Genomic DNA, 16,076 nt, shown 5'->3' with positions numbered 1-16,076 from the left:
TTTTTCACCATCAATAATGTATTTTAAAATAGTCCTATAGCTAAAATAGGAGTTATCAGTTACATGGAGTGGAGGAATAAATGTGTTCCCTTTCTAAATAAAATTTTACAAATAAAGTTATGAGTTATCACAGAACCTGTTTTATTTCATTTATATTTATGTATGTATCATCTTTCAATAAAATCACTACTTTATAGGTAAGGATTAACTACGGAATCCTGTGTGGTAATTGTCATTTCAAAATACCAGCCACACACTAGTTACATTACTGACTACATACACAGATATAAAAGGGGTAAAAAAATTGTTCAAAAGTTGTTTCTACCCTCAGACGTGTTAAAATTCTCTTTTTGGTCATAGGTATCATATTTTTTAACAGGATTTGTTAGATTCATAGCCAACTTAGTACTTATTGAGAAATAACATTTCATATCTGATTACAGAATAATAGTTGTTTCTGGTTGCTTCTGTTGTCAACCTACCATGTATATAGTTGTCAATTGCAGTTTTGTTTCAGAGTTTCCTAAAAACTTGTCTTTAGCCAACCTACATATATTTCTTAATTTCCTTTCCCTGGCTTAGCTATATTGTGGCCATTCATTTTTTTTTTATCATGAACAATGGGTATTGCATAACCAAAAGAACTGCTGTGTTTGTGATTGCCTGGGACTTTAAGGTCAGCAATGGTTTTCTTAACATTTATTGTGCCTTTCATAGAAAATATCAAGAAAGCCAAGTACTGCATTTTGTGGGTTTTCTACACTTCTCCGTAGATTTCTTCCTCTTCTGAGCTAAACACTATCCTCAGTCACTTCTCACTACTTTGGCTATTCTCTCGCTTGTATCCGTTTTGCTCCAGCTTTCCTACCTCTTCTAAATTGGCTGTATTTTAAGCACACAGTTAAGGTGCTATCTCTTATTCCTACCAAACTCTTACCTGAAGATGGTTGCCAAAAATCAGGGGACAGTCCCTCTGTTGGACTAGGTATAATTTTGGTTCTTTTAAAATCAGTAATTAGGCCAGGTGCAGTGGCTCACATCTGTAATCCTAGCCCTTTGGGAGGCCAAGCTGGGTAGATCAATTGAGCCCAGAGTTTGAGACTAGCCTGGGGCTAGCTTGTTTGCATTAGTCCGTTTTCACACTGCTATATAGAACTACCTGAGACTGGGTAACTTATAAAGAAAATAGGTTTACTTGACTCACAGTTCCACATGGCTGGGGAGACCTCAGGAAACTTATAATCATGGCAGAATGTGAAGGGGAAGCAAGCACCTTCTTCACAAGACGGCAGGAGAGAGAGAGAGAAAGAGAACAAATAGGAAGTGCCCCACTTTTAAACCCTCTGATCTCATGAGAACTCACTCACTATCAGAGCATATGGAAACCACCCCTATAATCCAATCACCTCCCACCAGGTCCCTCCCTAACATGTGGGGATTACAATTCAAGATGAGATTGTGTGGGGACACAGAGTGAAACCATATCAAAGGTGAAACTCTGTCTCTACAAAAAATAAAAAAAATTTTATTAGAATACAAAAAATTAGCTGGGTGTGGTGGTGTGCACCCAAAAGTCACAGCCACCTGGGAGGCAGAGGTAAGAGGATCGCCTGAGCCCAGGAGGTCAAGGCTGCAGTGAGCCATGATCATGCCACTGTACTCCAGCCTGGGTGACAGAGTGAGGCCTTGTCTCAAAAAATACATAAAATAAAGTAGAAAATTTAAAAATAAGCAGCTAGGTAAAAGTTTTCAGGAGGCCAGAATATCAGTCAGTTAAAGATTTATTCTGTCTTTTTTTATTTTCTGGCTAAACAATATAACATGTCATTCAAATATTGCCCAAATTGATTTTAGCCTTCTGCTTCTGATTATCTCTCTTCTTCTCCACCAATTAGGGTTGGATACAGAGGGTTTTGCCCTCACTTGGTAAAGCTTTCTGGTTTGTTTTTCAACCTATCCTAGGGCATAATGATTGGCAGTAATGACACTCAGTCAGACATATCTCTGTCATTTCTCCTAAGGCACAACTTACCTCTTAGGTTCCAGAAGTAGTAAGACAAACTGGTATAATTTTTGGACAAAGAGTTCTCAGTTTTCTCACAAAAGAGTTTTCACAAAAGCTTTGCAATTATTGCATATAATTACAGTAATGTAAAATTCATCTTTTTGAAAAAGATGTACATACTTTTTTTTACTCTTTGAAACAAGAGTGAACATTTACGATGACATGTTTCTATGTGTTTCCTAAAAATAAAGGGGAAATGCTTTTCATTAAATATATGGAAAATATTAGGAGGCTTCAGTCAACAAAGAAGATACCCCTTTGACCAGGAGTGTCTCACAAGGCTGATCCTGGAAGAAAAACCCAGATTTTCTTTTAATCAGTAGTAAAAATATGGAAAATAACTTACGGTCATCCAAGAAAATGTGTTTGTCTCTTGGTACATATATGCAGGCTTATAGAAGGTAATACACTTGCTTTTTTATTTCTTATTATAGATTTCACAGGAAATTCCAAAAGATACTCAAAGAGGTGTCGTTACATCCTTCATCCTTCCTCCCCCAATGTTAGTATCTTGTATAAATATAATACAGTATTCAAACCATGAAGTTGACCTTGGTACACCACAGAGCTTACTCATATTTCACTAGTTATACGTACACTCATTTGTGTGTTTGCCTGTATAGTTCTCTGCAGTAGCATGTGCAGCAACCAATCAAGATGGAGAACTGTTCCATCGCAAAGCTCCCTCTTGCCACTTCTTTTTAGCCACCCCATCCTCTCTGCTCCAGAAACCCTAAATAATTACACTGCCTCAAGAATGTCACATAACATAGAATGGAATCTACAGTATGTAACCTTTTAAAATTGGCTTTTTCTATTTTATATAATTCCCTTTAAGTCCATTGAAGTTATTGAGTGTATCAATAGTTTGTTCTTTATTACTGCTAAGTAGTATTCCATGGTTTGGATGTACTAACATTTAACCTTTGATGAACATTTGGATTGTTTCCAGGTTTTTGCTGTAGTGAAAAAAGCTGATGTGAACATTCATGTACAGTTTTGATGTGAACATAGGTTTTATTTTATTTTATTATTTCTGTAGGTTTTGGGGGAACAGGTGGTATTTGGTTACAAAAGTAGGTTCTTTAGTGGTGATTTTTGAGATTTTGGTGCACCCATCACCCAAGCAGTGTACACTCAACCTGATTTGTAGTCTTTTTTTTTTTTTTTAATGTTTCAGTATATTTATTTTCTTATAGTCTTTTTTTTTTAATTTTTATTTTTATTATTATACTTCAGGTTTTAGGGTACATGTGCACAATGTGCAGGTTTGTTACATATGTATCCATGTGCCATGTTGATTTCCTGCACCCATTAACTCGTCATTTAGCATTAGGTATATCTCCTAATGCTGTCCCTCCCCCCTCCCCCAACCCCACAACAGTCCCCGGAGTGTGATGTTCCCCTTCCTGTGTCCATGAGTTCTCATTGTTCAATTCCCACCTATGAGTGAGAACATGTGGTGTTTGGTTTTTTGTCCTTGCGATAGTTTACTGAGAATGATGGTTTCCAGATTTGTAGTCTTTTATCCCTCACCCCATTCCCACCCTTTCCCTCTGAATCCCCAAGGTCTATTGTGTCATTCTGATGCCTTTGCATCCTCATAGCTTAGCTCCCACTTATAAGTGAGAACATATGATGTTTCCTTTTCCATTCCTGAGTTACCTCACTTAGAGTAATTGTCTCCAGTCCCATCCAAGTTGCTGCAAATGCCATTAACTCATTCCTTTCTGTGGCTGAGTAGTATTCCATCATATATATATATATGCATGCCACAGTTTATCCACTTGTTGATGGATGGACATTCGGGTTGGTTCCACATTTTTGCAGTTGTGAATTGTGCTGCTATAAACATGCGTGTGCAAGTATCTTTTTCATATAATGACTTCTCTTCCTCTGGGTAGATACCCAGTAGGAATTGCTGGATCAAATGGTAGTTCTACTTTTAGTTCTTTAAGGAATCTCCACACGAATGTACTAGTTTACATTCCCAGCAGCAGTGTAGAAGTGTTCCGTGTTCACCACATCCACACCAACATCTATTTTTTTTAATTTTTTGATTATGATCATTCTTGCAGGAGTAAGGTGGTATTGCATTGTGGTTTTGATTTGCATTTCCCTGATCATTAGTGTTGAGCATTTTTTCATATAGTTGTTGGCCATTTGTATGTCTTCTTTTGAGAATTGTCTATTCATATCGTTAGCCCACTTTTTGATGGGATTATTTGTTTTTTTCTTGCTAATTTGTTTGAATTTGTTGTAGATTCTGGATATTAGTCCTTTGTCAGATGTATAGATTGTGAAGATTTTCTCCCACTCTGTGGGTTGTCTGTTTACTCTGCTGACTGTTCCTTTTGCCATGCAAAAGCTCTTTAATTAAGTCCCAGCTATTTATCTTTGTTTTTATTACATTTCCTTTTGGGTTCTTAGTTACGAAATTGTTGCCTAAGCCAGTGTCTAGAAGGGTTTTTACAATGTTATCTTCCAGAATTTTCATGGTTTCAGGTCTTAGATTTAAGTCTTTAATCCATCTTAAGTTGATTTTTGTATAAGATGAGAGGTAAGGATCCAGTTTCATTTTCCTACATGTGGCTTGCCAATTGTCCCAGCACCATTTGTTGAAAAGGGTGTCCTTTCCCCACTTTATGTTTTTGTTTGCTTTGTCAAAGATAGTTGGCTGTATTTGGGTTTATTTCTGAGTTCTCTACTCTTGAACATAAGTTTTTATTTCTATGGGATAAATGCCTAAGAGTGCAATTACTAGGTTGTATTCGTGTGGTTTTTGTTTTAAAAGAAACTACCAAACTCTTTTCCAGAGTGGTTGTACTATTTTATGTTCCCACCAGCAATGATTCAATTTCTCTACATCTTCACCAGCATTCAGTGTGATCTCTATTTTTTAATTTTAGCATTTAGCCATCAGCTATATGATAGCTGTATAGTGATAACTCATTGTGCTTTTAATTTGCATTTCCATAATGGCTAATAATATTGAATGTCTTTTCATGTGCTTATTTGCTGTCTGTGTATCCTCTTCAGTGAAAATGAGTGATCAGGCCTTTTGCCCACTAATTGGATGCTTTGTTTTTTTTTTTACGTTTGAGTTTTGAGAGTTCATTGTATATTCTAGACACACGCCCTTTGTCAGATATGTGGTTTGCAGATATTTCTGTCTGTAGTTTGTCTTCTTATCCTCTTAACAGTGTCTTTGACAGAGAAACAAGGATTTTGTTTTTGTTTTTGTTTTGAGACAGAATCTTGCTTGGTCGCCCAGGCTGGAGTGCAGTGAGGAGATCTCAGCTCACTGCAACCTCTGCCTCCTGGGTTGAAACGATCCTTCTGCCTCAGCCTCCCAAGTAGCTGTGACTGCAGGCATGTGCCACCATGCCTGGCTAATTTTTTTTTTTTTTTTTGAGTCAGAGCCATGCTCTTTGCTGGAATGGTGCGATCTCAGCTCACTGCAACCTCTGTCTCCCAGGTTCAAGCAATTCTTCTGCCTCAGCCTCCCTAGTAGCTGGGATTATATACGCCTGCCACCATGCCCAGCTGATTTTTGTATTTTTAGTAGAGAAAAGGTTTCACTGTGTTGGTCAGGCTGGTCTCGAACTCCTGACCTCAAGTGATCTGCCCGCCTTGGCCTCCCAAAGTGCTGGGATTATAGGCATGAGCCATCGCGCCCAGCCAACAGTTTTTAAATTCAAGAACGTCCAATTTATCAGTACTTCCTTTTATGAATCATACTTTTGGTTTCAGGGCTAAGGTCTCTTTGCTTGTCTTAGGTCCCAAAGATTTTCTATTTTTTTTCCCTAAAAGTTGTATGATTTTGTGTTTTGTATTTAAGTCTTCAATCCATTTTGAGGTAATTTTTATATAAAGTGTTACGTTTGGTTTGAGATTCATCTTTTTGCCAATCAATGTCCAGTTGCTCCAGCAGCATTTGTTGAAAAGGCTATCTTCCGTTCATTGAATTGCTTTTGTATCTTTGTCAAAAATAGTTGGACATATTTGTGTGGGTTTACTTTTGTGTTCTCTCTTCTGGTTCATTAATCTTTGTCTATCCCTTTAACAATACTGCACTGTTTTGATTCTGTACTGATGTAGTAAATCTTAACATTGGGAAGAATGAGAATTTATTTTATTTTTTTTTCAAAATTATTTTAGTTTTTCTAGTTTGTTTTGGCTCTCCATGTAAATTTTTAAATAAGCTTGTCTGTGTCTATAAAACACCTTTTGATAGGAATTGCATTAAACCTATAAATCAGCTTGGGGCAAATTGATGTCCCAGTTAATGAATATGGTAAGTCTTTCTAATTTATTTAGGTCTGATTTCCTTCATCAACATTTTATAATTTTCAGCATACAGATCCTGCACATTATTAATGTATAGCTAAGTATTTTTTTTTTTTGACGCTCTTGCAAATTGTATTGCTTTTAGTTTTGGTTTCTACATACCATATTTGTTGTTAGATATAAAAGTGCAGTTGATTTTTGTTTTTATGTTGATCTTGTAACCTGCAAACTCACCTTGCTAAACTTACTAGTTCTAGGATTATATTCATTTTCTTTCTCAGACCTGATGATGTGAATTACATGGATTGATTTTCAAATATTTAACCATCCTTGCATACGTACAATGAATCCCACTTGATACTGATCTATAAATAATTATTTGTATACATTGCTGAATTCAGTTTGTTAATTTGTTGAGGCAGTTTTCTTTTTTTTGTGCTGTCTTTGTGTGGTGTTGCTGTAAGGTTAATACTGATTTCATAAAATCATTTGGGAATACTGATTTCAAAAATCATTTGTTCCTTCCTTTTCTGTTTTCTTGAAGGATTTGTGTAAAATTGGTGTTAATTGTTATTTAAATGTTTGGTAGAATTGTCTATTGAAATTGTTTGGGCCTGGAGAGCTCTTTTATAGGAACTTTTAAATTACAACTTCATTCAGCAGAACATTGTAGAAAAAGTATTTTTTAAATTAACAACAACAAATAAATTACAACTTCAGTTTCTGTAGTGATTGATTAATAGGACTATTTAAGTAATTAAGTTTGGGTAGTTGGTAGTTTTTGAGGAATTGGTCAATTTCTTCTAAGTTGTTTATGAGCATTATGAACAATATTATAACATCATTTATATTATTTCTTTCTTCTCCTTTTAATAATTGCAAGATCCGTAATGATATCCTCTATTTTGGACTGCTTTTGGTGATTTGTGCCCTTTCACTTTATCTTTGTCTGTCTTGCTTAAAGGTTTATCAGTGTGGTTTTTTTTCTTTCCAAGAAACCAGCTTTTTGGTTTATTTATTTTATTACTATTTTTTTGAGACAGGGTTTCACTCTGTCGCCCAGGCTGGAGTGCAGTGGTGTGATCATGGCTCACTGCAGCCTTAACCTCCCAGGTTCAAGCAATCCTCCCACTTTGGCCTTCCAAGTAGCTGGGACTACAGATGTGTGTCACCACACCTGGCTAATTTTTTGTAGAGATGGGGTCTTGCCTGTTGCCCAGGCTGGCTCGAACTCCTGGGCCCAAGCAATCTGCCTGCCCCAACCTCCCAAAGTGTTAGGATTACAGGCATGAGCCATGGCACCCAGCCAAAACCAGCCTTTTGTTTCATACAGTTTTGTCTGTTGCTTTTCTGTTTTTAATTTCGTTGATTTCTGCTCTTATATATTATTTCCTTCTGCTTGTTTTAGGTTTATTTTGCTCTTCTTTTTCTAGGTTCTTGAAACAAGAACTTATTTAAATTAAATTAAAACAAGATTATTAATTTCAGACCCTTCCTTTTGATTAAGCATTTAGTGCTATAAATTTCCCAACAGACACTGCTTTAGCTGCATCCCATAAAATTTGACATGTTATATTTTCATTTCCATTTATCTGTGTCTTTATTTGAGACTTTTTTTTGGCCCATGGCCTACTTACAAGTATATTGTTTAATTTCTAAGTAGAGATTTTCCTTCTTTCTGTTATGATTTCTAATTTTACTCCATTATAGTCAGATAATGTATTATGTAGGATTTCAGTTCTTTTAAATTTGTTGGGGTTTTTGTTATTGTTGGGGTTTTTTGATCCAGAATATGGCTTACTTCAGTAAATATTTCATGGGCACTTGAAAAGTGTTTGTATTCTCCTTACTTATTAGAACATTGTATTCTTTCTGAGGTAGAGTGTTCTATAAAAGTCAGTTACACCTTGTGCGTTGGTGTTGTTCAGTTCTTTTATACCTTTACTGATTTTCATCTAATATTTCTATCAGTTGCTGAGTGTGGGGTATTGAAATCCCCAGCTAATGTTTATGGATTTGTCTGTTTTTCCTTTCAGCGCTCTCAGTTTTTGTTTTACATATTTTTAAACTCTTTTGTTTAATGCATGCACATCTAAGATCACTGTATTTTCTTGGTAGATTGATAATTTTATGATAATGTAACATCCCTCTTTGTCTGTAATAATTATTTTGCTTTGAAGTTTACTTTATCTGGTATTTGTTTAGCCACTCCTGATTTTTTGGCTTTTTAGAGGCAAGGTCTCACTCTTTTGCCTAGGCTGGAGTACATTGTCACGATCATAGCTCATTGTAACCTCCCAGCTCCTGGGCTCAAGTAATCCTCCTGCCTCAGCCTCTTGAGTAGCTAGAACTACAGGCATGTGCCATCACACTCAGCTAATTTTTATTTTTGGTAAACAGAGTTTCACTGTGTTGCCCAGGCTGGTCGCAAACTGCTGGCCTCAAGCGATCTTCCTGTCTTGGCCTCCTAAAGTGCTGGGATTATATAGGAATGAGCCACCATGCCTAGCCCTGATTTTTTAAATTAATGTTTACATTATATATATTTTCCTATCCTTTTATTTTTTATTTTATTATGTTTAAAATGAGTTTCTTGTAGACAGCATGTTATTGGGTCCAATCCATGAATCTCTGCCTTTTAACTAGTGTATTTACATCATTTACATTTAAAGTAATTATTGATACATTAGAGCTTAAGGGCCCAAAGATCATTTTTTTTCTTTGACTTAAGATTCTTCTTACAATCTTACTCATTTAGCAATAACCACAGAATACAAGTCAAATAGATTTCCTGACAAGTGAGTACCTTAACATTTTACTGCCATCTAAAGGAAACACTTAACCATTATTCCAGTAATCTCTGGATTACTCTAGAGCTCAACCTGGCAAACTAATGCCATTGGTTTCAGAGGTAGCCAATAGCCAATATTAGAGTATCTATTGATTATTATAGCTATAGGTATAGCCAGCTTCTGATGGATGATCTGGATCCTTAAAGAATCTGGAAACCTCATCACAATCAGCAATAACCTAAGAGCTTGATTGACGTTGGCCAGATTATTTCACAGAACTCTTCTTTCTGACAAAAATGAAGATCTGCCAATTGGGGTATTTCCTTTCCAATTTACATATGTTTGACTCTAAAGGAAATTGTTTAGATTTTAGGTTCAGCCATTTATTCATTGTTGTAACCTGAACCTTGCTAAACTAACTCCCAACTTCCATTTTACCAAATAAGTACCCCCTATAAAACCATAACTTGTTTTAAAAACAATTAGACATCAGTTAGTACCACATCCTGTTGTGTTTGTTCCTCTAAGGTTCTTTGCATCTCCCAGTCTATGCCAAGATCCTGAATTAAGCTCAGATTTATCATAGTCAACATTAGAATAAACTGACAATTGATTCAGATATTGTAAACAGAGGCACAATTCATTTGAGTACTACCTCCCAAGGGAAACACTTTGAAAGATAATATTCATTTAATTAAGTTTAGGTATTTTGGGGGGTATCTTTACATATATAATCACGCCTCATATACTGTGTTTTAAAATTATTCCAGACAGTTGCAATTCATTGTCCCAAGGTAAAATATATGATTTATGGCTTTGATGAAGATGTGGTTTGTGAATTCCAAATCATAGCCATCACTGTGTTCCTTTGGCTCTCTGTGGCATGATCTTCTTGAAGCAATCTCAAATGTTTCTTTTCATGTTAATACACCTAGACTTATGGATTTAGAGGACAGAGACCTTTTCTTTTTCATCTTTGTATCCCCAGTACCTGGCATCCTGAAGACGTATAGTAAACTTATTGAATGAATTGGGGTAGTGTATGGGAGAGCCTGAGCTTTGGCCCCGTGTAAGTCAGAGTCCTGTGTTGATAGACTGAGGATTCTTGATTTGTAATAATAGATGGAATTTTAATGAATAGAAGTTATTTTTGGGTGGCATTGTTTAAAGTTTTTTTTGGTGGCTAAAGCTTAGAAAATATTTTTTTTTACAAACACATATTGTGACTTGTCATGGATTTGACCTATTCATTTCATCTTGTTTAATTCCTGTAACCATTCTGAAGGGAATTCCATAGGAAAGGAAATAGGAAAAATCCAACATGAAATATTCCTGTCACTGATTTTTCACATATATTCAAACTAACCAGATACACAAAAATAATTTAATGGCAGTGGTTAAATGTGTAGGCATAGTATGATTAGCTCTGAGGTAAAATCATGATGTTATGTTTGAAATTTTCAACCTGTGCCTTATTAGTAAAAGAAGTTTAAGTTCAACAATAGATTTCCACCTGAGAAAATACATGTGAATAAAGAACTTCTTTGTATGTTATAATTGAGATTTTTGTTTTCAATATGAGCTCTGACAAAGCTGTTTGGGAAAGGAAGAAGGTACTGGGACTTAAAGTTTCTATTAAAATATAGTATTATTACTGTTAAATTATATCATTACTTTTTATTTTATACGAGCTTGATAATCTCCTTAGTAAAAAGCTCAGATTTTCTACCCATTTCTTTAAAGGTATTTGACCAAACATTATTTTTTTGAAAATAAATGTTTAGATGAGCTCTATGTTTCTTTCTGAGAATTGTTTAAGGAAATAAAGCTTCCTACTACTCTAAGAAAAAGCCCTATTTGAAGTCCAATATGTGGCATTAACTTATTTACTCTTATCAGTTGGGTTTCCCTGTCATTGATTTGATTTTTTTTCTTTCATGATTTGATGTGTTATAGTCCAGTTTTGAATGATGGATTTTATGTCCAGAAATATCCTCTAGAATACATATTTCTGTGTTTAATTCTGTAGTGTCTGTCATCAGGAGGAATAGGAAGAAGTTTAGATTCAGAGGGGTGCCACATTGGTAATTTGGCTCACATTGCATGGGGAGAATAATCTCTCTCCTAAAATGAAGCACAAGGATAAGTAATAACTTTTTATGCATGATAAGCATCAAAAATATGAACCTGCTGGTCTTTGCTTTTCATTTTTCTTTACCTCTCTCTTTCAGTGTGAACCTCCTGCAGTGTGCACACGATGTGATCAATAACTCAATAACTTTTTTCATGCAGTAATTATCTCCATGTGATATTATCTAAACACTGTTTTTCTTTATTACTCAAAAGATGCAGGAGATATTTATATAACCAGCTGATCCCATTTTGGATAAAGGTGCTTTGTGACAGCAGGGGAAATAGTTTATTTTAAATAGCCTTTTAAAATAAATGCTCTATGAAAAGCTTTTCCAGTTAACTTTCACTTAGCATGCGAAGGTGATTACCAAAAAGATTTAGTTCTAAAACCTGTACTTTGTAGATTTTACAGTATGATAGTCTTTCTTTTCTAACTTTTTTTTTTTTTTTTGAGATGGAGTTTCGCTCTTGTTGCCCAGGCCGGAGTGCAATGGTGCAATCTCAGCTCATCGCAACCTCCGCCTCCTGGGTTCAAGCGATTCTCCTGCCTCAGCCTCCTGAGTAGCTGGGATTACAGGCATGCGCCACCACGCCCTGCTAATTTTGTATTTTTAGTAGAGACAGGGTTTCTCCATGTTGGTCAGGCTGGTCTCGAACTCCTGACCTCAGGTGATCTGCCTGCCTCGGCCTCCCAAAGTGCTGGGATTACAGGCGTGAGCCACTGTGCCTGGTCTTTCTTTTTAACTTCTAATATATACAATTTAAGTTAAAATATTGAACCATTTAACATAACCATAACTTTTTTCTGATTCCTCTTAATAAGGATATATTTACCAAGATATGAGCTAAACACATACAAGTTCTGCCATCTTTAAACGTCTCACAGAGATTCTCATTCTAGGCAGAGATCCTACAAGAATCCCGGATGATGATCCCAGATTGCCAGCGCAGGTTGGAAGCCGCATATTTGGATCTTCAGCAGATATTAGTAAGCAAAGACTTCTGTGTCTTATGTTTAAATTTTTTTTTCAATCCAATACATGGAAAGCCAAAAGTTTAAATATTTAACACTGAGAACTAGTTGGCAGTATTTCTTATTCACTTGCCCTTTATACCACTATATTTTAAAATAATTAATGGAGTTTAAATTGTGTTTTGAATTATGCCTCCAGTAAAAGTACTGTTTTCTAGCATGTTTGTTCAGTTTATTAAAATTTAGCTAGTTAAATTTATTTAAGTTATGATAGTACCAGTATTGTCCAGCAATGTCTTGATTATTTTGTTTTCATACATAAGGATCTTTTGAGACATTGACGATGAGTTGACTGATTAAAATTTTAAAAGATCTAATGTTTCAAAAGAATTTGCAATCTTATTAAAAGGATCTGGAATTCTTTCACATTCAAACCTAAATCAGTTTGAGAGGGGGAAAAAACCTGGCAATCTATATAGTCCCCTCATATTAACTTGGAGCTGAATAACACTTATACTTGCTGATATAAATGCCTTGTGATACAGAAGGGAGATAAAGCAGGAAATAATAACTGTTAAAATACTGTCTAAGACAGGAAGCATCATTTGTATTTCTTGACAGTTTAAATGCTTTTTTCTCTCATGAATCTAGTAGCTGAGAAAGTAATAGAAATTGCTTGAAAAAAAATAATGTTGGCCGCCAGGTGCGGTGGCTCACGCCTGTAATCCCAGCACTTTGGGAGGCCAAGGTGGGTGGATCACGAGGTCAGGGGTTCAAGACCAGCCTGACCAACATGGTGAAACCCCGTCTCTACTAAAAATACCAAAATAATAATAATAATAATAATGTATTTGGATTATATATTTGTATGTGAAATGTATTCAACAATATCTCTGCCCTCGAAGAGCTTATGTTTACTAACAGAGAACAAAGATGTGTTTAAGGTATAACATGGAGGTTTAAGAAATTCTTACCTATAGTTTGAGCTAAGCAAATTCTTAGTCCTTTTGCTTTCAGTTCTCATATTAAATACACACATACTGTATTTCCTCTACTCTGTTTGTATATCTCCATCTTTTATTGACCTGACATAAATTGCTAACCATAGCTTCATTTAAAAATCAAACAAAATTTCCTATGTAATTTAGATAATATTATTTCATTTGTCTGTTATCATTACAATATATTAGTAAAAGTTGCCTGTATATCAGTATTATGGAAAAACTCAATCTTTAAATATCAGAAAATGAAGGATGTATTTTCTTTCCTTTAGTGTAGGGTATGTAATACCCATTAGCAAGCAGGCAATTCATTTGTTTAATTCAAAGATTATATTTAACTCTGTTGTGACATCGGAAGCCTTCTTTGTCATTGCGAATAGTTGGTGGATTATATTGGCCTGAATGCTGTCATATATGTAACATGTTAGTAGATCTTCCTTTTTACTTTTCTCTTTCGTATGATGATGATGGGTCACCAAAATGAGAATAAACTTTTTCTGAGGTTTTTATTTAATTTACTTAATGTTGGTAGCTTTAGAAGACTGTTATTCACTTATTATATGAGAATATATACAGTGAAACAAAACCACCAGTTATTTCCCTTTCCTTGTAAAGAAGGAGCAGAACGTGGGAAACCTGTGGAATTACAATATATTTAGATGAGGCTTGGGATTTTTTACTTTTAATATTTTAGTTATTTACATTAATGGTTTGTAATATTTGAGTAAATAACAAAGAACTGAAACTTGAAAAGGATAAACTTAATTTTTATTGTATTTAATTTTAGGAAAGTGAAAAAGACTTGGAAGAAGCTGAGGAATATAAAGAAGCACGTTTAGTACTGGATTCAGTGAAGTTAGAAGCCTGAAACTTTTCTCGTATGGGGTGGTTTTTGCATTAAATCCTGGGGTCCATTTTACAATCCATTATTTTTAACCACTGCTGTGTGTTCAAGTAGTATGAGAATGTGATTGTTTTTATCTGGTTACATATATATTTCTTTGTCTAATTTAATATGTCAAATAAATGAGTTCATCTAATAAAATTGTTTATTTTATACTTTACAAAATTTTTAAATTAACCTTTTATCATTAAACCACATAGACTTTATGACAGAGAACTATAATCTGTTAGGTTCTATTCGAAGTCTACGTATTTTGCTTCACAAGCATGGATTGAGTTTTAAAAAATAGAATAACATTTTTTCAAATAACAATCCAAATTTTAGTTGGGTGTAGTGGTACATGCCTGTATTCCCAACTACTGGGGAGGCTGAGGTGGGAGGATTGCTTGAGTCCACTAGTATGAGGATGCAGTTAGGTATGATTATGCCAATGTACTCCAGCCTAGGGAACATAGCAAGACCCTATCTCTAGAAGATTGAATTGTAAGCAGTTTATTTGGAATAGAATACAACTGATACAAAAGGAAGAATTCTCTTTGGGGAAGGTCTCACATAATAAGGCCTTCACAGTGAAAGTCTAACATTTCCATTACTATAAATGAATGAGAAACATTTAAATCTTTTTCCAGGACAGATTCACACAGAAAACACCCAACCATTTAGATCTTCAAATAAGATTCTTATGAACAATGAAGAGTTAAATGGTATTTTGAAACAATAATGGCTATTGCCAGTGAAGTGCTGGCAAATATTTAAAGGCTCTTCAGAATAGGAGGGGAACCTCTGATTGGTAGCTTTTGCTGATTTCTGTGGTATAAATACTCCTACCTGTGACCAATTTCAAACTACTAATATGACATCACTGAACACAAAGTTATGAAAATTTGGGCCAGCTCCATCATAATTTGGCTGTAGCCAATCTTGATTATCTAGATTGACTTGGGGGGGAAAAGTATCATTTTGTCAGAAAGCATTTTTCCAGTACAGTTGTGACCCTATTACCCAATTATTTGAGTTTATTTTCCAAAAATACAAGACAACTCATTTAGATTTTTTATATTTCCAGAAAATGTGTGTGAGCCTTATATCACCAGCCTAATGGGCATTTGGTGTAAGGAACCAAATATCTATATATAGCATTTAAATTTGAAAAGTCAAAATTGGAAAAAAATAAAACTTGAATTTTTGCTGCATTAAATAATTACAGTGTTAGTATGGTTGGTATGATTTTGGAAGTTGTAAATAATCACTAGAAATCATAACATATTTATTGAATCTGTCCAAAGATCAGAAAAGAGAAAAATAATTATTTTTTCCTAAGTTATTCTTAAAGCTTCTGTTGTTATAAAGCACAGATTATATCACTTATAAAATAAACTTATGCCAGGCACAGTGCTCACGCCTGTAATCTCAGCACTTTGGGAGGCCGAGGCAAGTGGATCACCTGAGGTCAGGAGTTTGAGACCAGCCTGACCAACATGGTGAAACCCCGTCTCTACTAAAAGATACAAAAATTTGCCGGCATGATGGCAGGTGCCTGTAATCCCAACTACCCGGGAGGCGGAGGCAGGAGAATCGCTGGAATCTGGGAGCAGAGGCTGCAGTGAGCCAAGATCGCACCACTGCACTGCCACCTAGGTGACAGAGCAAGATTTTGTCTCAAAAAATAAAGAAAAAGAAATATATCTTTAGAGAATTCCTGTCTCAACTATAGATTTTATACTGGATCACTCTCCAAGTATTAATGAGAAGCACAAGAGGCTTAACATTCGGTGAAGACTTTATTTCTGGGAATTTTTCATACATTCCACTTAGGTTTTCATGGCCATCAATAAGCATATTAAAATACGAGCAGCTGTAATCAATTCAGCATCTTGTTTTTATGTTTTTATTTAAACCCTTATATCTGTGTAATAAT

At 35.1% G+C, this 16,076-nt stretch overlaps 1 protein-coding gene across 4 annotated transcripts in view; it reads left to right on the top strand.

The window, feature by feature from the left end:
- The window catches only part of TBCA (tubulin folding cofactor A), a 73,785-nt gene extending 59,462 nt beyond the window's left edge, over positions 1-14,323 (top strand). For 3 of the 4 annotated variants that reach the window (XM_055232617.2, XM_055232616.2, XM_055232615.1), the window contains 2 exons: positions 12,182-12,268; positions 14,042-14,323. In XM_055232617.2, coding sequence (XP_055088592.1) covers positions 12,182-12,268; positions 14,042-14,122 — 168 coding nt within the window. In that variant the 3' untranslated portion in view covers positions 14,123-14,323. The remainder of the gene's footprint in view (positions 1-12,181; positions 12,269-14,041) is intronic. The other variant, XM_055232618.2, reaches the window with a different exon arrangement.
- Positions 14,324-16,076: the final 1,753 nt, after the last annotated feature.

Source organism: Symphalangus syndactylus, chromosome 11, assembly GCF_028878055.3.
Source record: "Symphalangus syndactylus isolate Jambi chromosome 11, NHGRI_mSymSyn1-v2.1_pri, whole genome shotgun sequence".
NCBI lineage: Eukaryota > Metazoa > Chordata > Mammalia > Primates > Hylobatidae > Symphalangus > Symphalangus syndactylus.
The sequence above is the reverse complement of the archived record's forward strand: the minus strand, read 5'-3'. Positions and strand labels throughout refer to the sequence as shown.